We start from the raw sequence: 27028 nt of genomic DNA, 5'->3' as shown, positions 1-27028 counted from the left end.
CATGCACAATTACAATTATTTGCTTTTTTGCTGCAACAATAATAAATGGGAATTTGTTTGGTTCTCCAAAGATGTCCTTTGGTAGTGACTTCAATAATGCATGCACACTTCATCAAGAAAACCGACTACCATCTTCAATAAAAACAAAGAACCTTTCTTCAAAGGCAGTCAGTACCAAACATAAATAAAAGCAATGGAATCTGATGGAGTGTTTCATTTTCCAATGTGACAGGAACACATTTACTGTGCCGTGAAAGTTTCATTTTTGCAGGAAAAAGTTTAGGCTTATGAACGCTACCAACAGCGGCTAAAATTGCAAATAACTTCTACTGACTCGGGAAGTAATGAAAAGTAAAAGTTCTTCATCATTCATTACACGATTGTGCTATTTTGTTTCCCACTGAAGCCAGACCTATATAACCTGTGACAAAATTATTGAGCATTATAAATTTCTGAATGGAATTACTTGTAGATTCAATGTATGTGATGAGATTTGCAGGTGAGTACACAGTATTGATACTCTATTCATGCTATACTGCGGCGGTTCAAGTCTAAGATTCAGCCAATGTGGGTATGTGAGAAAGCTTGCCAGTAGCTTCTCGTGGGTCGGTGGTTCTTTCCGGGGTTTTCACAGGTTCTTCCTCCACTATTAATACTGGCCGCCATGCATAGCCTATAGTGTGCTGAAAAATGGCGTTAAACCCCACAACAACAACAAGAACTATTCATGCTATATATTAGACATGTACATACAAACAGTATACAGGTACATGTACCAAAGCGTGAGTCTCTGAATAAGTAAAATGTTATATATGCCTTCTCTGTTTTCACTACGGGTGTATTTCTCATTAATATGCATCCATTTAAAATGGTAACTGTGCCAAAGAAGCATGTATTTTTGTGCCCGCATTTATTACCTAACCCCCCACCAAATATTTTGGGGTACATGCATCATTGTCTTGAACCAACTGACCCGGTTGCTTATAACACGGTTTGGTCTAAAACATGGTCAGGTTCTATGGCTCCCAACTACCATGTTATAGTGGGGTCACAGCAGCAGGGAGGGTGTACAGACCCCCTGGCACAGACTAAAATAACCCTCCCACCAAACATTTCTCCGTAGAAGCCTCAGATTTCAAAAATAAAGCCTCCTGCGCAAATTAATCCGCAAAATTTCCCCCCAAATTGCATTTTCGGGCATAAAAAAAAATGCATCTTTTTTGGGGGGGGGGTATTGTAAAATTTGTTTGTGATTGCAAATTCCGGTTGCGGATACTAATTTTATTTCATAATAAAACAATATAGTTGAAAATAAGATGAGTCGAAAAGTTAGCACAGTTGGAGAGCCTCAATCTGCTAGATTAGCGCGAGATCAATTAGCGGCATTAAAGAAGCTAATTCCGACAAAACGATTATTTAAGAAAAATGTTCGTGGTTACGAAGATATGCAACATGGAATTTCAGAAACTTCGGCAAAATGGTTGAAGCCAGTGACCGGAACAATTGAGCAGGTTGTATATGGCGACGAAAAAGATCCAGATGCTAGAAAACGTGGAATCTTTCCTATGTTGAAAGGTATTGAGGATCAATCACGAACATTACCCGAGCGATTAGCAATAGCAGCAGCGGCGCAACAACTTGCAATTGCTGATGGAGGAAAACCTGGAGGTGGAAAACCGGGAGGAAGAAAAATCTCAATGATAAAAGGGAAGTTTAATATCGATAATTTAAGAGAAAATTTCACCGATGAGGGATGGGAAATAATATCGCAGCCCCTCTCGACATTGTATAATATAGATGAGATTGGCCAATTTGCGGAGGAATATTTTAGTAGTCGAACTGAATTTTTGACTGCAGTGGGGAAAAAAAGATATGCAACTCGCGATAATTGGTATGATATGGTATATAAAATTTACACACAAACAACATCAATAAGTAAGACAGCGGATCCGCGTTACAGAAGGTTTTTAGAAACGGCAAGAGATACACGAAGATATAATAAGCAAGAGGTGGAAGAAAGAAAACAACTGGAGAAAGAAAGAAAACAACAGGAAAAAGAAGAAAGAAAACAACTGGAAAAAGAAAGAAAACAACAGGAGAAGAAGGAAAAAACTAAAAAACGAGGGAGAAAAGAAACATCACAGGAAGATATTCAACCACAGGAGCCAATATTTCAACCAGCGGAATTAGGAGCTAGACCAAAGGAAGATATTCCACCACAGAAAAAAGAAAGAAAATCGAAAAAGAAAAAAGATCAGAGTGATGAATCGATAGTTGTACCCGAATATAAATCATCACCGGCTAGTAGTGTGTTTAAAATTGATCCTAGTGTAACAGCGGATAATTATTTGAATCCAAGAAGATTTTATTTACTTAGCAACTATGATTCAGTAGTTCAAATGGCTGCGAATGATTCTACGGAAAATAAAAGATTCTTTTTACGAAAAGAAATTAATGCTGATAAAGTTAACATACTTGATTGGTATGCGATAATGTATTTTGGTAGTTTAGGAAAACCAGTAAGATATTCTGATGAAGGTTTTGCGAAATTTTCATCGGATGTTGGTAATTACAAAATAGAGTTATCAGAGGGAAAAGCAATAGCATTATCTTTAATAAAATCTAAACAAGATAGTCCTGAAAAGTTTAGTCCTAAAAAATTTTATAATCCCACAGAGGAACTTATTTCTAAATTAACATACCCCCCGCGTGTAAAATCACTTGAAGAAGTTTCTATTTTACAACCATATGCTCCTCTTGAAAAGGCTGCTATAAGCCCATATCTTACTATAAAGGATAAATATCCTAAACAAGATAGTCCTATAGGGGATTTGCCACCGAAGTCATCGTCGTCAGGGTTATCGTCGTCAGGGACATCTTCATCGCCGTCAGACGAAATATTTTACTCAACGCCATTGGAATCTCCAGAAACAAAAAAAACAGGAAGCGGATATTCAGTTTGTCCCGATAGTGTTGTCAACGATGTATCTCGCCTCGAAGTATTAATCGGAGGAAAGCGAGCTGGAAATAACTCCCGTGAGATAGTCAACGAAGCATCAGATATTTGTCAGCGATTATTCCGTGGTGGTATCATCGATTCTCACATTTATAAAGAGTTTGTCGATGAACTCATCGATTAAATCAATACAATTGAAATAACATGATTATTCATAAACATCAACGCAGACCTAATCAGGTCCGCATAGTAAACTCTCGATTGCCAGTATACAAATATATTCACGGTAATGGATTTGGCGATATCATTGGAAGTCTTGTCACGCGAGTAATACCTAAAATTGGACCAATGGTAAAACAACTAGGATTAAAAGCAATAGGAAAGATAGGTGAGACTGCTGTTTCTGGTATCGGTAATTTGGCCAGTAAAGGCTTCAACGCTATCAAAGATAAAATATTAAGTTTAGTACGTAAAAAGCAACCCGTCAAATTACCCATTACCAGCGAAATGCCACCCGAAGTCAGTAAGGCCATAAATGATGCGGCAAATAAAAAAATAAATGATCTAGCACAGGAAGCTGCTATAACAAATCTAGCGCAGGAAGTTGCTAAGACAAATCTAGCTCAGAATGTTGCTAACACAAATCTAGCAAATACAAGTTTTGTTTCAGGCGATGGTCTTCGTTTTAGACGATATTATTAATAATAAATGTTCTCACAAGTGTCAAATGAAGTATTTGACATGGATGAACCAGTAGGTAGGGATACATCAGTGCGAGATTTCCAGTATTTCTCGTACGACACAGTTACACCAAATACTGATAATCGCCTGGAAATTCAAGTTCACGATACAACAAGATATTTTCTTCCATCTGAGGCATATATCGAAGTTACCGGTGAAATTACTAGAGATGACGGCGTTACTCTCTATGGAGCAGATTTTAGAGTCGGATTTGTTAATAACGGTATTATGGCATTATTCAAGAGCGCCACTTACATGATTGATGGAAAAGAGATTGAGTCAATTACCAATGATGTTGATTTAGCAACAACGATAATAGGTCTAGCGAGATACTCGGATGATTTTACCAGATCAGCTGGTCCGGGTATGATGTTTGCCAAAGATAATTCTGATCGTCCCGATAGTAGACCGCTTGATATTAGACAACCCAACGATCGCGCCGCTCCCAATCCAGGTCTCGCAGCTATTCAGGATATTCCAGTTGGCACTAATTCTGATTATAATCTTGGATTTGCCACGAGAAAATCCATGTTGTGGGATATACGTAGAAAATTCTCTTGTGCTATTCCGTTATCTCATATATTTGGATTTTGCAGGCATTTTAGAAAAGTTATTTACGGAGCAAAGCATACCGTAACATTTATTAGAAAAGCAGATAGTAATGATGCTATTTGGCGAGAAGGTGATATCAATTACCAAACGAACGTGGTAGGTGCAAATGATCACACGAATCATGGAGGTAGGGTAAAATTACTAAAATTTACCTTGTGGATGCCAGCGATAACTCCATCATTAATCGTGGAAGAAAAATTATTATCATTTATGAATCAAGGTGGTAAATCTATCATGTCATGGCTAACAACAACAACAGATTCCACAACTACTGATATTGATGGTGATTTTACTTGGCGCATTGCATCGCAGCAAGGTACCTCTGCGCCACGTCATATCTTTGTCGCTTTTTTGCATACACGAAGATATCATCAATTATATAGCCACATGATATTCGATAATATCAGCGCAACAAACGTGTCACTGAGAGTAAATGGCCAACAGGAGCCATCCGAGGAAATATCCATCAATTTTGAAAATTATTCGACAGCTCGCGCATATCATCGATTGTTAAGTTTCATGGGTCGCGATCAAAATATCGATACTGGATTGCAAATATCGCAACTAGATTTTAATAAACTTTATCCTATTTATTACTTTTCCTTGGAACATCTCGATTTGATAAAGCAATCCGTCGTCGATATTCATTTCAAAGCTAGAATTCGAACAGGAAATAATTTATATAAGGTATTCGCAGTAATTCTCAGTGATAGAACAATGTTCCTGGAAGGCATCAGCGGTAGAATGAGAGTTATCGACGCTCCCGTAGAGAATATGTAATAAATTCTAAATTTAGATTAAGTGATTATTAATATGCCATACGATCACGTCAGCGTAACTCTGACCCCCGGTCAGGTGAAAAAACTTCATGCAGCAACAACAGCGCGACGAGGTTTAAGTTTAACCTTAAAAAGTAATCAACTTCACGGTGGACCTAACAAACTATCGTTAACTAAAAATCAACACGGACATTTCACCAGAGCCAGATCAGCAAATACTGGTATTCGCTTGAATCTCTCAATAGGAGCAATCAGAGATATGATCAAAGTAGGTGGTATTTTTCCATTGGCTGCGCTTATACCCGCGTTAATAGCAGGCGCAAAGGCAGTAGGATTAGGTGCACTTGGTGGGATAGGTTCCGCAATAGCAGGAAAAGTTGTTGGAAGAGGATATCGCAAAAAAAAGGGAGGATTTCTCTTCCCCTCTCTTCTCGCAAAATTGTTGCAGCCGCAACAAGGATCCGGCCTTTACCTAAGACGACCCCCGTACGGATCCGGTCTAAGTCGAGCCTACCAGCCTCAAATTTAGATTTAATAAGTGAAGCAAAAAAAAAGAAAATAAAATTTTTCAGAGGCGTATTTATGCGAGATCAACTACCAGATAAACCAAATCCCACCGAGACAGGAATAATAAATCTCGATAAAAATTCCGGCCCTGGCACTCACTGGGTTGCGTATGCGATTAATCCTCGCGAAGTTATTTACTTCGACTCATATGGATTAGCACCGCCAAATGAATTTATCAAATACGTGTCAAAACTAAAACTTCCGGTTTGGTATTCAACGCTTCCAACACAAACATTAGCAGATCCACCAATATGCGGTCCAGAGTCAATTAATGTCCTTGATGCAATTTCAAAATCATCTCGTCCTTATCGCAAAATTTTATTTGAATATACCGTAGATAAATATCATGGTTGACATTTACGGTAGATCTCTCTTCAGAAAAGAAAAAAAAGATGCAGTCGACATCGATACATCAAAGTTTGCAACCAAGAGCGATATTAACAATCTTTTATCGCTGTCAGAAGTTGATCCTGGTGAAGTTGCTGTATTTCAAAATGCAGAAGGGCGATTACAAACTAGCAACGTCAAAATAACTGATATAATCAAGCGAGACGAATACCGCGATCACATTAGTCAATTTACTCGCCAATCGGAGATGGTATTAAAATCTATTGCTGATATCGCCGATATTATAGCAAAGTTACCCCTGAAGGCCGATAAAGCATTACACGACGATCTTCAGGATAGAATGACAAAAAGACTTAATAGGCTAAATAACGACCTTAAAAAACTTGACGATGCTTTAGATAAATTTAGCAAAAAATTTGACGAGAATATAAAAACATCCAGTGATACTTCCTCCGTATCAGATAAGAAAGCCGATCAAGCATCACATGACGATCTTAGCGAGAAAATAAAAAAAATCAACGAGGAAATTACTAATATTCTTGCCGAAATTAACGAAGTAAATATCTCGATGAGTCAGAAAATCGATAAAACATCAATCGACGATCTCAACAAAAAAATAAAAAAAATCAACGAGGAAATTACTAATATTCTTGCCGAAATTAACGAAGTAAATATCTCGATGGGTCAGAAACCATCGATCGACGATCTCAACAAAAAAATCAACGAGGAAATTATTAAACTCGGTAATGTTGTTGTTCCTGAATTTACCAGGGGAATTAACGCGATGCAAGGACAAATAAAATCCATCAACGATGAAATTAACGTGGTACGTGAATTAGCGCGTCAAAAAGTCGATACATCAACGTACGATGAAAAAATTCGAGATTTAAACACGAAACTTCTTGTTGCAACAGCAAAAATTGATCAATCCGCCGATAAAACTGGTCACGCCACTGACGTAAAGCAATTAGGTAAAGAAATTGACGATATCAACACAAAAATATCGTCAATGAACCTTGGAAGATTATCGCGAATTTCGATACCAAAAAAAGTAGAAATAAAAAATGTTACCTGTAGTGTGCCATTTGTGGTAAATACACATAAAGGTATATGGACACCTGGGGTTGACCCATTTTTCCTTCAAGCGCCAATTACGGGTATTTATCGAATATATATTATCTCCAGGATAAAATTCAATGCAAAAACCACTAATGCAAATTTCATTGAATATTATCCCGGTTTTATTATTGTACCCTTAGATGAAGGGCAAATAATTTATACCGAACTAGTACCACCAGATAGAACCATAACAACCCAAATTCATTTTTTTGTAGTTTTCGAATATTTATCCGAAACACCACCAGAATTATATAGAGAATTATTTATATATGAACGCATCGAATTATCGTTATAATCAGGCGCGTTTGTGGCAGGATTCACTAAAAAAACAAATAGATGAGTATCAGATAAAAATAAATAAATACCAGCGCAGATTAAATATCATTGATGTTGCCGTGTACGCGGTATCTGCTATAGTAGCTGGTGCGGGTATTGTTTTATCCGCGGTAACAGTAATCGCGCCAATCGTTGCAACAATAATAATCTCGTCAACAACAGCAATCGCGGGTGTTCTTAATATCATCGCGAAAAAAATATCATCGTGCACAAGTGAAAAGTTATCTTCGTACAAAAGTAAACTAACTAAAGTTAGTGACGCGTACTCGAAGTTATCATTGTTACTTTCTGAAAGTCTCAACGATGGTATTATATCCGATCTAGAATTTTCTTCAATGATTAGTATTTACTCGGAGATTGAACAAATGAATATTAATAATGTCCGAGTTAGCCAAGATCGTGACAAACACGACACCGCCAACAACAACGTTAATATCGCTAAGTTCAACGAAACCAGAGTTTAGCATTAATTTCTCAACACCAATTAACGTTAGCGAAATTGCATTAACACAGTTGCGTGTCTACAACAGCTGGCCTAATGTTAGATCAAAATCATTCGGTAATTTGATGTCAAATAATTCACTAGTTTTTGCAAATAAGAATAAACCCGATGGAACGCCGGATTGGATCGTTGTTGGTATACCAACGGGCAGTTACGAAATTGATCAGCTGAATAATGAGTTTACCACTAGAATATCAAATTTAACCGGCGATGCTACTCCGGGAATAAAGATATCTTCACATGATCCAACATTGTCATCGATCATCGAAGTAAAATCGCCGTATATTGTTGATATTTACCAATCGTCGATTAGAACCGTATTAGGTTGGCCCGAGGTTGCACCTCTAGCAGAACCAAAGAAATCGGATGTTATTATTCCAGGTTGGTATGATGAAACCCTTCCAGAAATACCGGAACCAAAAAAGGAAGATTTTACAACCGACGAAGGATGGTATGGAGATATCAAACACAAACCTCTGATCCACAGCGCCATCAATCTCATGAATAACCACAAATTTAACCTGGTAATGTTCGCTTTCACTTTTATTAACGAAAGAATTCTCTCATGGCTGCCTCTTCCTAAAATCCCCCCAGATGTGAAAATCTTCGACGCTACCCACATTAACAGGATAATAACCCCCATAGACGGTATCTTGGTAAGAAGAACTCTAGACGAGTTTATTCAAGAACACGAATTACAATTAAATTTATTGCGAGGATCATTTCATGAATGCATCCTAAATAAATCTGGTTCATGTAGCGAAATTATAAAGCACGTGAAGATTTTAAATCAACTTGCGAATGATATTGAATATTATCATGATATGTTTATTCGGGCGATAGTCGACGATATATCAATTGCCGACTATGTTCTTCCTATTAGCAAATTCGAGTTGATCAAGAACTCGGGTGAAAAACAAAAATTCATGAGAGTATTTGAATTAACCGAGGAAACACTGCCAGATTTCAAATTTCCCAATTCTGATTTTGATGCGATGAGAAAATCCGTCACTGATACCATTGATGATTTATTTCCAAAATTACATGCTTCATGGACCAAAAAAATATATTCAGAATTGATTCTTAAACACAACAATGATCCTTCCAAACTTGGACGACATATCTCGCCGGGTATCGTTAATATAACGGATGTTATCGCGATTTATCTTCACGCGGATGTTGTCGAGGGTAGCTATAATGTTGATTCGTCAGTGTCGAATCAAGCGAATCAGGGATTTGTATTGTATTCATTTTCACCTAGCGCATCTCCCGGTTATTTGATAATCAAAGAGCCAATGAATCCGTTTTACCTGCGATGTCATAATCGATTTTTGTCAAGAATAAATTTCAAATTAACGGATCAGAAAGGAAATTTACTTGATATACGAGGAGAAACTGTGAGTATCAATCTTTTGGTGAAATCGTGAGAATCTCTGATTCTTGATTTTTAAATCGCAAGTGAGATTTTCCAAATCTGTCTCCGTGGGAAAAATGGGCGAAAAAAATAAATAAAATCCAGGGAAAATTTCAAAATTAATCTTTTTTTTTTGTTTTGCGGAGATATTCAATTATTCTTCGTCACTCTCTGAATCAAATATTATTGGTACATAGGAGAATTTGATCCACGAATCAGCATCATAAGAAAATGTTGCGTTGTATTTTCCTTCTGCCACTCGTTTTACTGAATGCGAGTCAATAACGAAATATTTTGCTGCTGCAGACATCGATGTAAACGCGATTTCCTCACCTGTTGCTTGATTCACTGATTTAACAGTCCTCGAATAATTAGGAAATCCACGGTTATTACCAAATCTTGAATTTTCACTCTGGGTTACCGCGCGCAGATTGGAAAGTTTATTGTTAAGTTTATTACCGTCAATGTGGTCGATAACAAGTCCGATCTCTATTGGTCCTTTGTAGCATTCGAACACAAATCTATGATTCGAATAACATTCTGTTCTTTCATTTCTTTTATAGACTGTAAATTTGAGATATCCCGAATTACAAATACTACCAACACGTTTCTTTGTTTTGATGTTTCTGACATTACCATCCTCAGATGCTTCGTAACCTTCGATGATGGGATGCGATTTATACTCGCATGTGATTTTCATTGTGGGAATCGCTGATTTCATTTCCATATATGATATTCTCTTTGTTTAAATCGAAATTTGCTTTGAAACGATTAATATAATCTTCTTCGCATTTTATTACCGAGGAGGATCTTTTTTCATAATATCTCCGTAACTCACGATATTTTTTCCCTCCACAGGAGAAACATAATCGAGTCCTTCCTCGAATGCCAACTTGGCAAACTAAACATCGCTGTGGTCCTTTGTTACCTCGTCGAATTTCGTATATATGAGCGCCACAATATTCACCTCTGCAGGATTTGTTACATGATTTTGTTGATCCAACTGTTATCCACGCGCATTGCTTCATTATATTTAGATATTTGTCTAAAATATAATAATGGATTTATTTGATCTTGATGAGGCAGAATATATCATTCCTGAAGTTGATAGTGCGAAGAAGGAATTCTTTGATGATGGAGCGATTCATGTTTGGTCGACATGGAAAACTAACTTTGTTGATGCTACGATGAATTTGGAGCGAGCGAAGAAGATAATCGAACATATAAAAAACTCACACAAAGAAGAGAGATTTATCTTTGGAATAAAATTTATTGCACAAATGCCCGATGATATTTGGATTATTCGTGATAAACGAGATCCAGTACGTGGCGGTAAGAAAAATGTTGTTCTTGATAAAAATTCGAAACCAGGATTGTTATTAGGGATTGATGGTCCTTATTATGCTAGGGCGTATCCTTCTAGTGCTGTTGTCTATGGAATTTATCGGCTGAATAATAATCCTGATGTGAAAAATCTACCTGCGATGAGGGAATCTCCGATAATAAATTGTGTAGCTGAGCGAGTTATCGAACATATGAGGAATACCCGTCGCGGATCTGGTCTGACTCAATTGAGATTGGATAAAATTAATTCATGGGCAAAGACAGTTGCTGATGGCGCATCAATCGATGATGTTGCTGCGTTAAGTAAGAAACTTAAATTTCCTATTACGGTTAAAACACTATCGGGAGAAATATTATATTCATCGCCGTATAATTCTCGAGGAACACCAATCGAAATTGTTGATCATAATTCACATGCGTGGAGTCAGTCGGTAATGATATTTCCGCGAGATCGTGTTGTTAAGTTTTATCCCGTGGAATCTGGGAAAGACAATTCCGATGCAATGTTTAGGTTTATCAAACTATTAGCCAAGTCCGATCCAATATCGATTTGGTTATTTTCTAGCGAAGAAAGATACGATCAATTTATCTTACCACGCGGAGATATTTACCGAGATGAAATATTGCATGAATCGATGAAAAATATCGCGGAGAAGTATTCGTCAAATCCAGATCAGTTACTGACAAATTGCTTTACTGTTCCGTCTGTTGCTGCTCACGCTGCTAGAGAGAGAAATTCGTGGAAACCTACAAGAAATGAATTTCTTAATGATATTCAACTTAGCTGTATCGAATACGGCCATGGAGGATTATGGAATACCAAGTATTATTTCGAAGATATGATTTCCGTTGATATGAGCGCATGCTATCCTGGAAGTTTCCTTGGGTATGGCGATTGTGCAAATTACTTTGTTAAATTTGGCCATCCTACCAACGAGATGACAAGAGTGGCAATTAACGGACCATTACCTGATTTTGTCATGACCGGATTCGCTCATGTTACTTCATTCGAACTTGCTGAAAATTTGCATAGGATTTGCTATATTTGGTTTGGTCGGCATTTATCTCAGCGAAGATGGGTCCCTACAGTATTATTGAGGTATATGTTGGATTCGTCGATGTTGATATCATTGACGGTAAGTGAAGCGATTATATCGTATAGAAAGCAGACCGAGGTGTGGTTACCCACGGATTGTGAGAACGCGAAAGATATTGGAAGAAAAATAATTGGTAAATTTACTCAAGGAGGATCAGTTGATCATAAACATCGCCACGCTAGGTTATTTATCAATGATGCGGAGATGGATTTTATTATTGCTGATACAGTGTCTCGTGGAATATTTTGCAACAGAGAAAATATTATTATTGATGGAGAAAAATTGGGTACAGTGATCACTTATCTCGATGGAGAATCCGCGCAGTATACTCATTTAAGATCATCAATGCTCGCTTATGTGAGTATTAATTTGCTGTCGATGATAAATAAATTTTCTGATATCGCGGTAAGGGTTGCAACGGATTCATTTTATATTGATAAGAAATATCAGTGCAGATTAGAAAATTTAATCACCGATGGTTCTTGGGGAACCTGGAGAATAAAAAACGAGGATATTCTAGATTATTGTGAGGACGCGGATGTAGAAGATTGCGATAAATTTCATAAAGATAAATGCGATGAAGTATCAACAGCAGTATCAGTGTTTGATCCAATTTCACGAAACAAATTCGTTTACCTAAATGGTCCTGGCGGTAGTGGTAAAACAACACGAGCAATAAACTTATTTTCAAACTCTGATATGATCGTGTTGACTCCAACTCATAGATTAGCGCGAGAAATAAAACAACGTGGCGTTAATTCTTGTACTTATCACAGTTATTTCAAATATAGTGGTGGATTGTGGGATCCGGCTCGAATGGGAAACAAGTACGTTAATAAGATTATAATATTTGATGAAATTTGCACAGTAAATTTAGTTATACTAAAATCATTCCTAAGTTGGTTGGAAGAAAAAAATACTGCAGTAATAATGTGCGGCGATCATGGGCAACCTGATCCTATTGATGGTGAATCTCCTCACAGGTGGCTTAGAAACTTTGTAGATTATTATGAAGAGATTGATGCTGATTATAGATCTAATGATAATTTATTGACTGAGTTTAAAAAAATGATTCGGCTGCAACCTAATAAGTTTCAATGCGATGTGATGAGAAAAATAATCGACGAAACTTCGATGGATAATTTTCTAACTTTGTGGCGTCCAGATCATCTGATTGTTGCTAGCAGAAAAATTGTTCGCGATGTTATTCAGGAAATATTATTCAAACTTCATTGTGATAAATTTCCAACGTTGCCGGTACCATTATGCTATAGGCCCGCTGATACTAGAAAACAAAATATTAATGTTACTTTGCCGTGCGGAGAAGAAAAAATATTAGTTTTGAACGATATTATTTTCGTTGATATTAATCTTGTCAATGATGCAATAAACGCAGAAAGATCGCCATGGAAACTCGGATACGCAGCAACGATACATTCATCACAGGGATTAACAGTAGATGGCCAGGTCTGGATCGTCGATGATAGAATTTCCTGGTCAAATTTAGTTTATCTGGCCGTGTCTCGAGTAAGAAAATTATCTCAGTTAGGTAGAATTAAATTTCACATTAACGACGATGGTGGTAATTGAGTATCCTTTGGTATTATTTGTAATTCTTCTTTGGTAAATCCGCGTTGTGGCGCTAGTGAATCTAGAAAATAAATCGCTGGCCTTCCTGATGATCTTGTTACAGCTGATATTTTATGTGTCGTAACACTCCAGTTTGGATCAGTTGCTCTTTTTCTGCCACCCTCGGCTTCTCCCTCCTTATATAAATATCTGACCGTGACGCTACCTAGCACAGGTGGAATAGTAGAATCTCGCTTTAGTGGTATTTTTGTCTTTGTAATTGCAATTGCGGGTTTCATTGATATTGTTCGTGTTACTTCGTTATTTAGCGCATTAATCACGTGAGGTAATCTTGTTACCCAATCGTGAGATCGTTTATCTTGAATAAATTCTCTCGCGTACTGATATCCGAATAATCGTTCTGCAAGAGTTTTATTGAATCTCTCAACGATAGCTTGATTGTGATGAACACCTACAATACCGCGACGGATTTTAACATTATTCTTTTTCATCAGTGAAGTAACCGCGCCAAGAAATTCTCGACCTGGATCAACCTGGAGAAGCTTCGGCCATGTTAATGGAGATCGTGAATAAATTTCGCTAAACGCCTTAGCAATATCTGTTGCTGTTTTATTCGATAACGGTTCCGCTTCCTTGTACCTACTTGCAATATCAACAACCGTCAGAACATATTTGTATGTAACTCCGTCAACGGTATCGTAAGGAAGAAACATAAGATCAGCCTGATGGACTTCATTAGGGACGCTGACAGAGAAACTCGCATATGATATTTTCTTAGGCGGAGGAAGATAAATTTGCCAGACTGCTTGCCTCGATAGCCACGATTCAGCGACAGATTGCTTTACTTTTGCTGCCTTAGCAAGTTTGGCTATTGCTGATTTTCCTCGCCAAAATCCTCGCGGAGAATAATATATTTGCTCCATTATAAATTACCAGCACCTAGTACTAATTTACCTTTCATTGCTCCTTTTATCAACCAAGTTGCCAATTTCTCTTTGAAATTTTTATCAGGAATAGCATCTATTGCGTGAATTAATTTAATATCAGCGAGATGTCTTTGTTGTAAATCTCCGCTGCGATATGCAAGATCGTGATAGTAGCATGCGTTATCGATAGCGTTTACTGGATCCTCGCCAGGATTTGGTTGATTATTATCGTTAAGTCTTATATCTAGCCTTGTACCAGGTCCGCAGTAATTATATCCTGGTAAATGTTTCTCTCCGGGATATTTCGCCCAGGGAGCTCCAGGCAGATTTGTTAAGGAGGTTGCGATGTCTCCTCCGGTTCTACTTTTTTTTTTACAAATCTAAACTTAATTGTCTTACAAACTTCACATTCTCCCTTAATTGCATTCCTGTTGTTGCGTGTAACGACTTCGATTGGATTTATCGTAACAGTTCGAGTGCGACACTTAACACAATATGAATCCATAATATTCTAATAACATGAATGTAATTGATTTTTCAGCCACGAAAAAACGCGAGCAAGTAAAGCACACCGAGGCATTACCAAATTCGATTAGAATGATAATTATTGGACCATCTGGTTCTGGAAAGACGCAACTGTTGCTAAATTTGATAATGAGATGGCTAAAATGGGATAAATTATATTTGGTTGCACCGTCCGTTGATGATCAGCGATGTTATAAAGTACTAAAGGAATTTAGCGATAAAACTGAGGATGGCACGATAGAATTTATAACGGATATCAATGAGGCTCCATCAGTGGAAAGTTTAGACGGCGATACTAATAATCTTGTTGTTTTTGATGATGTGATGCTGGATAAGCAAACTAACCCAGCTAGGATATTCTCGCGTGGCCGACACAAGAACACCGATGTGATTTACGTGACGCAACGATATACGCAAATTCCGAAGGTTATTAGAGATAATTGTAATATTTTATCGGTTTTCAATGGCGTTGATACTCACACGCTGAGGAATATTCATCAAACTTGGTGCAATGGCGACATGGATATAAATAAGTTTAAAAATTTCTTCAGTCACGCTCAAGCGACTCCACACGGTTTTATCACGATTAATCTTCATGATCCACGTAGTAGATATCGAATCGGTCTTGATCAAATTTACTCATAAAATTACAACCGGAATTTGCAATCACAAACAAATTTTACAATACCCCCCCCCCAAAAAAGATGCATTTTTTTTTATGCCCGAAAATGCAATTTGGGGGGAAATTTTGCGGATTAATTTGCGCAGGAGGCTTTATTTTTGAAATCTGAGGCTTCTACGGAGAAATGTTTGGTGGGAGGGTTATTTTAGTCTGTGCCAGGGGGTCTGTACACCCTCCCTGCTGCTGGGGTCACACTGTACAATTAAAAAGGATTGTTTGAACCTTAAAACCATAAAAGATTTGCAATTAAAAAGGAATGATTGAATCCCAATGCCATAAAAGATGTGCCATTATTAAAGGAATGATTGAATTCTAGTGCCATAAAAGATGTGCAATTAAAAAGGAATGATTGAATCCTAATGACATTAAAGATGTTCAGTTAAAAAGTAATTATGAAATCTTAATTTCATAAAATATTTTCAGTTAAAATAGAATGACTGAATCTTAATGCCATATAAAATGTGCAATCAAAACAATGATTGAATTGTAATGCCATAAACAGATAAAAGATATGCATTTAAAAAAGGAATGACTGAATCGTAATGCCATAAGAGATGTGCAATTAAAAAGAATGAAGCATAATGCCATCAAAGATGTGCAACTAACAAGAAACAACTGGAACTGCTCATAAATGATCGTACAACAGAACTTATTGTTGACTGGCTTTAAAAAACTTAAACTGGACATTTGGAAATTTCTGCTAAGAAACTAATTTTCAGACTAATAAATTATTTTTTCAACTGAGACTTCCAATTCATCATTGTACACTTGACATGTACATTGCAACAGGTGTAAGCTGTCTTGGTGCTTCTGTACATAGTACAAGTCAATTTGTTAGCTTTGATTTCATGTGCACGAAATCACAACTGTTATGGATGGATCCCAACTGTTATGTCATTTCCAGAATTACTTAGAAAATGAAAAATGTGAAGTAATCGATAGTGTATGCTGTGCTTGGTAAAAATGGAGTAGCAGTTTCTTTGCAAAAAGAAAACTCCTTCACCCTACATCTTACATGGATTTGTTTCAACATGGTTAAAGTTACTGTTCATTTAAATTGCAAGTTGGCTTTCTTAGCACTACAATGTTAATTGGCCTATGAAAACCTGATACATCTGCTTTTATGGCCATATTGAAGAATATAACATGTTGCAGTGAAAGCATACATAGCTATATTAACTTCCAAACTCAAAAAGAGGGCAAAATGTGTTTACATGTGTACTTGATTTCCCTTTCAGTGGTAACAAGGAGGGAAGCATGGAGAGCTGAGGGCAAGATGTGGGGCTAACCACAACTGTTCCTAATGGAACAAATACTCACAAAGAGTTCAAAACAATTTTCAAACCTCTGATGTATCATTTATAAAAATAAGGAAAAATGCAATAGTACAGGGGAACAGATTCTGTGTATGGAAAGATGCAATAGTATAGGGGAACTGTATTTGTCTATGGAAAAATGCAACGGTAAAAGGGAACAGATTTTGTTTATAGAAATATGCAATAGTACAGTGGAACAGATTTTGTGTATGGAAAAATTTAATAGTAAAGGAAAACAGATTTTGTGTATCGAAAAATGCAAAAGTATAGAGGAACAGAATTTATGTATCAAAAAATTCAATAGTACAGGAGAACAGATCTTGTGTATGTAAAAAATGTGAAAGTACATGCCAACAGATTATTTTGTAAGAATAAATCCAGTAGTATAGGGGAACAGATTATGTGTATGGAAAAATGCAAAACCATAGAGGAATAGATTTTATGTATGGAAATATTCAATAGTACAAGGGAAACAGGTTTTCTGTGTGGAAAAATGCAATCGTACAAGGGAACAGATTTTGTGTACGGAAAAATGCAATTAAACAAGGGAATATGTTTAGTGTATGGTTCAAAAAAATCTTCCAACATCAAGAAATACACTGTATTGAATAAGAATAAATATAAAGTATTTGGATTTCCTTAAAAGATTTAACCGCTAGAAGTGAGATGACCAATTAAAACTGACCAATTAAAAAATTAAAAAAATGATTATAAAATTTGGGGGAGGAGAAAACATAGTTGCTAAAACATGACATGCTTTAATATATATACTCTCTTAAAAGGAAATTCTAATATAAGATGCACAGACCCTGATATACAATCAGATCATGTGCTAGCAAATCTGGGTCTATGCAGTTTGCAAGCAGTACCAAGGAGAACAAACACAGACCCTGTTCTACAGGCACTTTTATGCAATGACAGATCAGGGCCTATGTTATTTGCAACTGGATCAATTTATAAGCAAGTGTAAACAGTAAAGAGATTTTATTAATCTATTTTAAAAAATAACAGGGGGCCCCGAGTGGCCGAGTGGTCTAAAGCGCTCACTGTTCCAGATCAATAACAAACTAGAGTCACCATTAATACTGGCTGCCATGTATAGCCTATCTTGTGCTGAAAAATTGCATTAAACCCGAGAACAACAACAACAACACCAACATCAAAAATAACACATTAATGAATAATAAAGAATGAATTTGTCTATCTTTAAATCTATGACATATCACGGACCTAAAGTTTAAATTTCACTAATCTGGTGGCAGATGACCAAGAGTATCAAGAATCTTAAAAATTCAATTCCAATCTTACCTTGACTTGTGGTCCCTTGTTCTGGGTCACCAGTTTGGACTAAACAAAGTAAATAAAGAGAAAATGAACATATAAAACAAAGGATGTAATCTCTGAAACATGGTCTTTTAAATATACACACAAATATGTATTCTCCCTCTCACAATATATATATATATATATATATATATATATATATATATATATATATATATTTGGGGGGGGGTAAAACATTGATTACCTGGACCCATCAGGACATAAATTTTGTCAAGATAATTTGATATCCCATTTAGTCAAATTATTATTAATTAACTCTTGCCATGTACAACATCCAACAATTTCTTGTAGCACTGAGACAAGCTTCTTTTCAAAGTTGAAGAGATGTTGACTAAGTTCAGAGCATAGCATTTAATAGTGATTTTATATTTTTATAAGGTCCCTCTCAAGACAGGACACCCTGATTAGAGACAACAATACCAGCAGGCATCTGTGACAATTTATATTAATACACAAGGCTTGTATATTAATATCATAGCATATGTATGGTTATATTAAGTTCTATGCAAACTAATACCTCTTACAAGGTCATATATTTTCTTAGATAATGGGTGATTTTTAAAAAAAAGATTAGTGGCATATTGTAAACGTTTTAAATGACATGCAATTAAAATGATCAAATAGCTGCATTTAAATCAATCTTGCTTTAAAGTAAAATTTCAAAGTCAGTCTGAACACCAAACAAACTGGCACAATATTGTTTTATCAGGTCTGGATTTCACCAAATTAACTTGTCTATAGTAAAACAATCCCACTGGCTGAAATTTAAGTCTGACATAATGCTGACCAATCAAATGTCTGGTCTTAACTTCTGGAATTATATTGATGAAATAGTAGCCTGGATTGTTTACATAATTAGAGATAGTTCCTGTAATGTTATTTGTTATTGAAGAATAACTGCAGAAGGCATTCTATAGTCTTTATTAAATACAATACATCAATACAGCTTGGAAGGGGAGTAAAGTCTGCCCTGAGCGTATATTTCCCATGGAACTTAAACCCTAGTGAATGTATAACATAATCCAGCTGTTGGTGTATATCAGTTCTAGTCAAGTGTGGAATATCTGATTACTTTAACTGTCAAGTGATATTTCAAAGCTAATTAGTTAAGGCTTACACTACAGTTCCCATGTATTTGAGGATCTCTTATAGCAATTTTAGGAAAGTTCAATCACAACTTTCTTGTTTTTGTTTTGCATGAAGCCACAATCTTAAATCAATATCAAATAATATATTCATCTATATCGTTGAAATCGACCTGAGGCTAACAAGATAAGGGAAGATCATGCTGAATTTTAAAACACAAATGTCAATAATTTTAATTTTATTCTAGAAAATTTCTGAATTTATAAATGAGTGTATATAGTAAATAATTTTTAATCCATTTTCAACAACTACACATTTCTAAACAATAAATAATGAATTGGCCTATTTTATATGTGACACATTAATGCACACAAATTTAAATTTCATTAACCAGGTGGCAGATGACTTAGAGCAGGGGTCTCAAACACGTGGCCCATGGGCCGCATGCGCCTGCAAGGGCATATTGTGCGGCATGCGACGCATTTTGGGATTTTAAAAAAAAATTGACTATTAATTTTTTATTTTTCTCTCGCCGCCTTTTGAACTTTAACATTAGCACCATTTTAACCATAAGAAACTCTGACTTAATTATTTGTAGTCTTTCTATTAATTGTCACCCTTAATGCAGACTTCCGGTTCCAGTTTTTAGTAAAGTGATCGAGTTAATGTTGAATTTATAAAGTTGATTCTGCTGCATTTTTATAAACATAAAAGCCCGTATAAATGTCTTCTGTGTCGAAAAAAAGAAAACTCGCGGACGAAAAGAGTTTTTCAAGTCAAATGGGAGGATTTATATTTTGTCACTGAGGTCAGCGATAAAATTAAATGTCTTGTTTGTCAACAAACGATAGCTGTTCCGAAGGAGTAATACATGCATCGGCACTATGAAACAATGCATCGTGAGAAATATGACGCTTACGCGAGCAAAATAGAGAGGATAAAGTTATGCAACTTAAATCAGCATTATACAAACAAAGAAGTTTCTTTACTAATGTTAGTCACTGCAATGAAGATTCAGTAAGAGCAAGTTTTGCTATAAGACTGTAGAGTAGGGATCTCAAACACGTGGCCCGCCAAGCCATATCCTGTGGCCCGCAAAACGATTGGCGTCACCAGGTGTCATGAGAGATAACAAAGGTGGTGCGGCCCTTGGGCCATTGAAATCCCCTCATGCGGCCCTCAGGGTGGTTTGAGTTTGAGACCCCTGACTTAGAGTATCATGCAATTCCAATCTTACCATGAATCAAGGCCTCTGTAGTAACGTGATCATCAGTTGTGTCTGAGAAATGAGATAAAGAACATATAAAACAAAAGCAATACTCTTTGGAACATGGTCTTTTATATGTATACATTTTTTTTATTACAATTTGCTCTTTCTCACTCTCAGTATATATATATATATATATATATATATATGTATTCTCTCACTCACCATTTATAAAGAACACCAACATGTAGAATGTGTCACCAGTTTCACTTTAATGCTTCTTCAGTCTGAATTCAAACTCAATTCAATATCATTGGTTATGTCATTAAATATATTCTGTTTCTAAGTGATCAATGAAATAAACAATAAGACATAAACAAAATGACATCATAGCTTACATTTTTAACCTAATTGTCTTATACCTTAACAAATAATTGACATGGAGATATGCATATACAGCACAGATTAATTATATTTTAATACATAAAAATATGTATAAAACTGGATCTTAAAGATACATATATCTCTATTGATAACTGTCTTTCTAAAAAAATCACAAATTTATGACTAGATACAAATAGTTTTATTAGTATTTTATTAGGTATAATGCACATTTATTAACGATATAAAAAACAAACAAATAAATAAATTTGAAAAAATATTTTTAAAAAAAAACAAAAAACAAAACACAAATAATAATATATCTTGATACATTATTGATGAATGTTCAATATTACATAATAATAATATTATTATTATACATAATAATACATCAAGATATAATACATTATTATTTGTGTCTTGGCTTTTGTATTTTTTAAATATTTTTCAATTTTATTTCTATCGTTAATAAATGTGCATAATACATAGTAAAATACTAATAAAACTGCTTATCTCTATTTTTATATATATATATATATATATATACATACACACACACACACACACTTACACACACCACATGGAGAGAGAGAGAAAAAGAAAATGGGGGAGTACAACAATCATTACGTGGTCTCATCTGTGGACATCAATTTTATACAGAGAATCACTATTCAGTTAGATCAAAAAGCATACATTACCCCAATAAGTGGCAAAATAGCATAATCTGAGCACAAAATGTGTAATCTACATATTACGTGGTGTAAAAAAGGTATGAAATATGTACATTTACTTTTGCTACTAATCTGGATCTGGCGCAGTCAAAATACTGGGCAAAAATGAGCCAAATCCATGTGGATTATAACCAGAATGAAGAAAGAAAAAAACATATGGATAAATTATTTATATTCAACACTCACTTTAACTAGTCTGCGTGACTAACGTTTGCCCACTGATCATTCACAGATTCTGCAATGAGGCTGAGATCTGTGCTCATTCATGCTCATATTCTTCTTTTCAAATTTGTCTAGTGATTTTCATTTGTCCTTTTTTCTGACTAGACTTGTTTTAAGGCTTAAAGAGTTCTAAGAATTTTCATCTGCAGGTCATACCATAAATGTCCATTTTGCCAAAGAATCTGGTGCATTTTCTTTAAAAGTACAGACTGGTCTTTTAACCAGCTTGGTTATTAATATTATGAATCTGCCAGGCAGAGTTTCAAAGTAAAGAAACCCGTCTGTTTTCTTGGAAATGGTTAAGGTACAGTTCCTATAGATAAAAAATTAGGAAAGTACATGTAGGTTCAAGATTTGCTATTCTTATGCAGCAGTCTTTCTTGTCAGAATAGTCTCAAATTTATATGATGAGTGAAAATAGAGATATGATTTTAAAAAATGACAATTTTTTTATTTATTTCTTTATTTTTAATTTTGTGCTTGATTTTGATTTTTAACATAGCTTTAACAATGTTTCAGTCATATCACTGGGATATCATGCCACAGACATGTAGCATGATGTCCCACCCAGTCACATTATCCTGACACCAGGCCGACCAGTCCTCACACAAACCACTTAGTGTTGAGTGCCAAGCAAGGCAGCTGTACCATTTTTGTAAGTCTTTGGTATGACTCAGCTGGGGATCAACCCATGACCTCCCACATCCAAGGCAGATGTCTAACCACCAGGCTACCGGAGCGGTCATATTTTTTTAAAAATAATTATTTTTAATTTTAATGTACCTTTAAAGCATAATCCATATATATATAGGCAAGTGTAAGATTTAATTACATGGAGAAAAAAAGTGTAATGATTATGCCAAAGCAAAATGATGGGCATGTATGAAAAAGTAAAACTGTGAATGATGCAATAACATAGGTAGTATGGATGGTCAAAATGAACACTGTGTGGTCTTGTGAACACACGTGCCCAAACAGTTTTATCAAAGTAAAATTGGCTGGCATGGATTCTATTCACACTTGTGCTGGTAAATGATTAACCTCTGTCACCTGTGGCCTAGTGTATAGAAAATCCCCTGCAGAGTCATCCCCAATATTTTTCAATAATTCTAATTTTATTCTAGAAAATCTCAGACACAGATCCAGGACTAATTTTTTGAAGTTTTATGATTTGAGTGGACAGACCTTTTGTAACTATTTATATTAACAAATTAATAATAAAAAACAGAAATAAAAAATTGTAGATCATAATTTTTACCATAACACCCACTCTTAAGTAATTAATCTTCATGATGGATTAATTTCATGGATATATGTAACAGAAAGCAGCACACTACTGTTAAATTCTGCATTAACATTTCTGACTTAATGTACCCAAGATGAAAATAAAATCTATGCATATAAACGCTACAGAATTGTTCAATTCTTTAATAGGTAGGATGTTACCTTGGCTTGGCCCTTCCCTTGAAGCAGCATTCATATCAGTGTCTAGAGATAAAGGGTGAAAAATTAAATACATTAATAAGAAAGAATAACATGTTTACTAAGGCTCTCAACTGATGAAAAGATTAGGAAATTTTGATCTGATGTAGAATAATACAAACAAATGTTAAAGTAATTTATCAAGGTAAAGATATTTGAACCTTGTCAAAATTGCAATCATAGCTATGAAATTATATCATGAAAAATTCACTTGTAATAGAAATAACATTACATATACATAATGTGTACTAGATAAAATTGTTCAAGTACATGCTATCAAGTACAAACATACAGAAAGAGAGAGAGGTAGAATAAGACAACGATTACCTGGACACATCTGGGGATATTGATTTTGTCCGGATAATCAGTTATCTGATTTTTTAAAGATTTGGTCAAAACATGGAACTGTGAAAAATGCAATAACATAGGTGTGATGGAAGGTCGATGTGAATACTATGTGGTCCTGTGAGCACAAGTGTCAAAGGATTTTGTCAAAATAAACTTGGCTGACTTGGATTCTCTTCACACCTGTGCTGGTAAGTGATTATCCTTATCACCTGTTAAGTTATCTTTGATCACTGACTGGCAGTTAATTATAATGGATTGAACTACAGAACTGTCTTTGATCAGACCATTATAAGTTTTTAATCATGCTTCATTAACTATATAGAGGCATTTAGTAATAATCAGGTGTAACAACAAACATTCCCTCTTAATTGTATCTCACCATCTCCTGACTGCTCTGGTAGTCAAGTGGGTAGAGCATCCACCTCACATGCAGGAGGAAATGGTTTCGAACCCTGGCATAGTCTTAACAAAGACTTATAAAGATGGTACTAACAGCTACTTTGCTTGGCATTGGTAAGGTATCAAAAGTGAGGCCACAGGCCTTGTTATTAAAACCCAAGTATTGTCTTTTTAAATATCAGTAAAACTATTTTTGGTTATATTAAATACCTGGGTTTAATAACTAGACCTGTTGCTTTATAAATTTCTAATATCCCATAATAATACTAAACAAACATGCCAACAGTGTTTAGGGTCAACAGCAAGTTAATCCAAGCATTTGCATATTAGGCAAGAACCAATTTTTCAGGTAATTGTTAAAAATTACCATATACACTTGCATATAAGCTGAATAATTTAGGAAAAATAAAGGTCTGGAGGAAGGTGGGGCATCGACTCATCCGCAGGCCAATATCAAAACTTGGCAGTTTTTAGGTCTTTTTGTTGACTACTGTAACGGCTGTAAATCATGGGACACAAAACAATAATTTTTTCCATGTCCTAAGACAACGGCATTTACAAAAAGTAACTTTTGGTGACCCAACAATTATTAAACTGTTAAAAGTACTATGATTGATTTTGTTATTATTTTGCATGCGCATATTTTCTGATTTCTCCAATAGGAAACTAAATAAAGGTAAATACAATCTTCATAATTCGCAGGCCAGTTGAGTTTACCAGGGAGACCAGGCTGAACTATACAGTACTTACAAAGTACAAAGCGTGCATAGCATCACTTAAATCCTTACTTATTCCCAAATATATCAGATGCAGATTTTGCTTTATTGTTTCGACCAAATTGCATTCTGCCAAATAATATTTCAGCTAATCCTTAGTAGCTGTTTCATTTACGTTGAATCACATGCTCACAAGTTACTCATTTACAATAATATAAGCGATCCTACAAACTGAGGTGATATTTTTAAAAAGATATGTACGTTTAATTGTACAAGGCACATAACCATCATAATTTACATGTTCATGAAGAGTGGTAAAATTAAAGGCTAAAATTCTCATATAGATTAACTAAGATCAACATCAATCAATTTTAGCTTAAAGTTTGTATTTTAGCTGAACAAATATAACATTCCACACAATGGAAAGCTTGAAGTTTCGGCATCTCCTATGTTGATAGTTGGCGAATTAGTCTAGCGTTTTGCGACAGCATGTACTGCCTGTATGGCCAGTTAATCATTAAAACCCTGAAACTGGTTTGTGATAAGAGGGAATTCTGACCAGTAACTATACAAGTTCATTGATGTGTAATTGCCTTTTGTTCCATAATATTAGCATTGTTACCGTAGTTTTGTAAAACGAGGTGTATGGCATACCTGTGAATGTTTCAAAAGCCAAGTAGGAAGGCTGAATAAAAATAATAGAGATTGGGACCTAAAATTGGGAGGTTTTTCATGGCATTTTTAAAGCACTGTTTTCGTTAAATATTGATCGATCTTCCTGGTCCAATATGCATGAAATTCTCAAAAAGACTTGCCATTTCTCCATGTGACATGTCCTATTTTCCCCCAGGATGTGCCCTTTTTTCATACTCTTGTCAGCTGTGGTTAGACTGCACAATAGCTATAGATAAGTCTTAAATAAATAAGCAAGAAAGCCAGCATGACTAACTAAAAATTAATCCTTAACCATGCAACTATTTTGTGAAAATGACTGGCCCTCTGCCGTAATTCAAAGAAACCACATTCCACACTATTGTGTTACACAAGCACCAGCAATTGATTGGCAAATAAAGGATGACCAATTTTGTTGAACTAAAGGTACCAAAATAGCCATCATCATGGTACCATACATGTGGCAACCATTTTTTCCTCTTTGTATATCTGACCTTATTCCCTTATTGTCAACTTGTGCAGCATTTAGTATTGTTTATTATGAATTAGGTTTTTGAGGAAACATTTGCTGCGTGGTTAAGTATTTTCATTCCTTCTTTTAATTTAACAATGGTAATTAACATTGATACATACAGTATAAAAATGCCAGGTGTTCACTTGTTTAAGTTTCTTTTGTGGGAATGGCGCTATAGCATATGGAGTTACAGCATTCGTAGTGATCTTCTCTGCATTGAAATTAATTGTGGATGATTTTATTGTTGTGGTTTATTTTTTTGTTCTGGTTCATTTTGTTATTTTTTTTATTACTGTAGAGGTAAAAAAAATCATTACGTGAATAATGTTTAAACTTAACATTCTATTTAGCGAAGAAGCGAATTCTTTACAGTAATTATTTCGGCAAAACAATAATTCACAGGTGATACAACAGAATATGCCGGACTTTCTTGTTTAGAAGAAATGAAAATTGAAGATATAATGTAATAATTGGGAGTTCTCTGCAAAAATTGGAAGATATTATGAAATCAGGAGGTAGGCACAGAGCGACCAAAAAAAATTGGGCATTTTCTTTCCCCTCATGGCATGAAAGTTGACAGGTATGGTGTGAGGTTGCTTACATGAAAGCAAACTACAACTCAGCTTTTAGGGTATTAGCATAATTTTTTAAGTATTATTTTCCAAAACTTTATTATTGTATTTTGGAAATATCATTAAAGTTTAGCACAATGGTGTCCATGATTCGACTCCATGGGATGTATTTAATTCAGCACATAATCAAACCTACAATGTACATGTGGTGGCACCATTATGTAAATACATTTAGTAGCCTAAATGAGTTGAACCATATTGTTTGTTCATTGTGTTGTCATACTGGATTACATTTTAATGAGTTCGATATTTACAATTTCAAAGCAAAGTTAAAACATAATTACCCGTGCACTAATATAAAATGGCCAATGCAATAATGCATTGACGAACACTAGTCGAGTCAAAAGGGAGAGGTAGTGTTACAGCAATTTGCGATTGCTAAATTCTTGTCATCGTTCGATCAAATTATACACAAACCTAAATATGGCAGAAACAATAAG

General features: G+C 35.4%; 1 protein-coding gene across 1 annotated transcript in view; it reads right to left on the bottom strand.

Annotated features, from left to right (window-relative positions):
• Nucleotides 1-27028, bottom strand: part of LOC149771190 (uncharacterized) — a 188140-nt gene that overhangs the window by 90510 nt on the left and 70602 nt on the right. The window contains exons 10-12 of the mRNA XM_089948755.1: nucleotides 23272-23313; nucleotides 20522-20563; nucleotides 18163-18201 (exon numbers count right to left, since the gene is read on the bottom strand). Coding sequence (XP_089804881.1) covers nucleotides 18163-18201; nucleotides 20522-20563; nucleotides 23272-23313 — 123 coding nt within the window. The remainder of the gene's footprint in view (nucleotides 1-18162; nucleotides 18202-20521; nucleotides 20564-23271; nucleotides 23314-27028) is intronic.

Source organism: Sinohyriopsis cumingii, unplaced genomic scaffold (assembly GCF_028554795.1).
Source record: "Sinohyriopsis cumingii isolate HCF-2022 unplaced genomic scaffold, ASM2855479v2 utg002073l, whole genome shotgun sequence".
NCBI lineage: Eukaryota > Metazoa > Mollusca > Bivalvia > Unionida > Unionidae > Sinohyriopsis > Sinohyriopsis cumingii.
The sequence above is the reverse complement of the archived record's forward strand: the minus strand, read 5'-3'. Positions and strand labels throughout refer to the sequence as shown.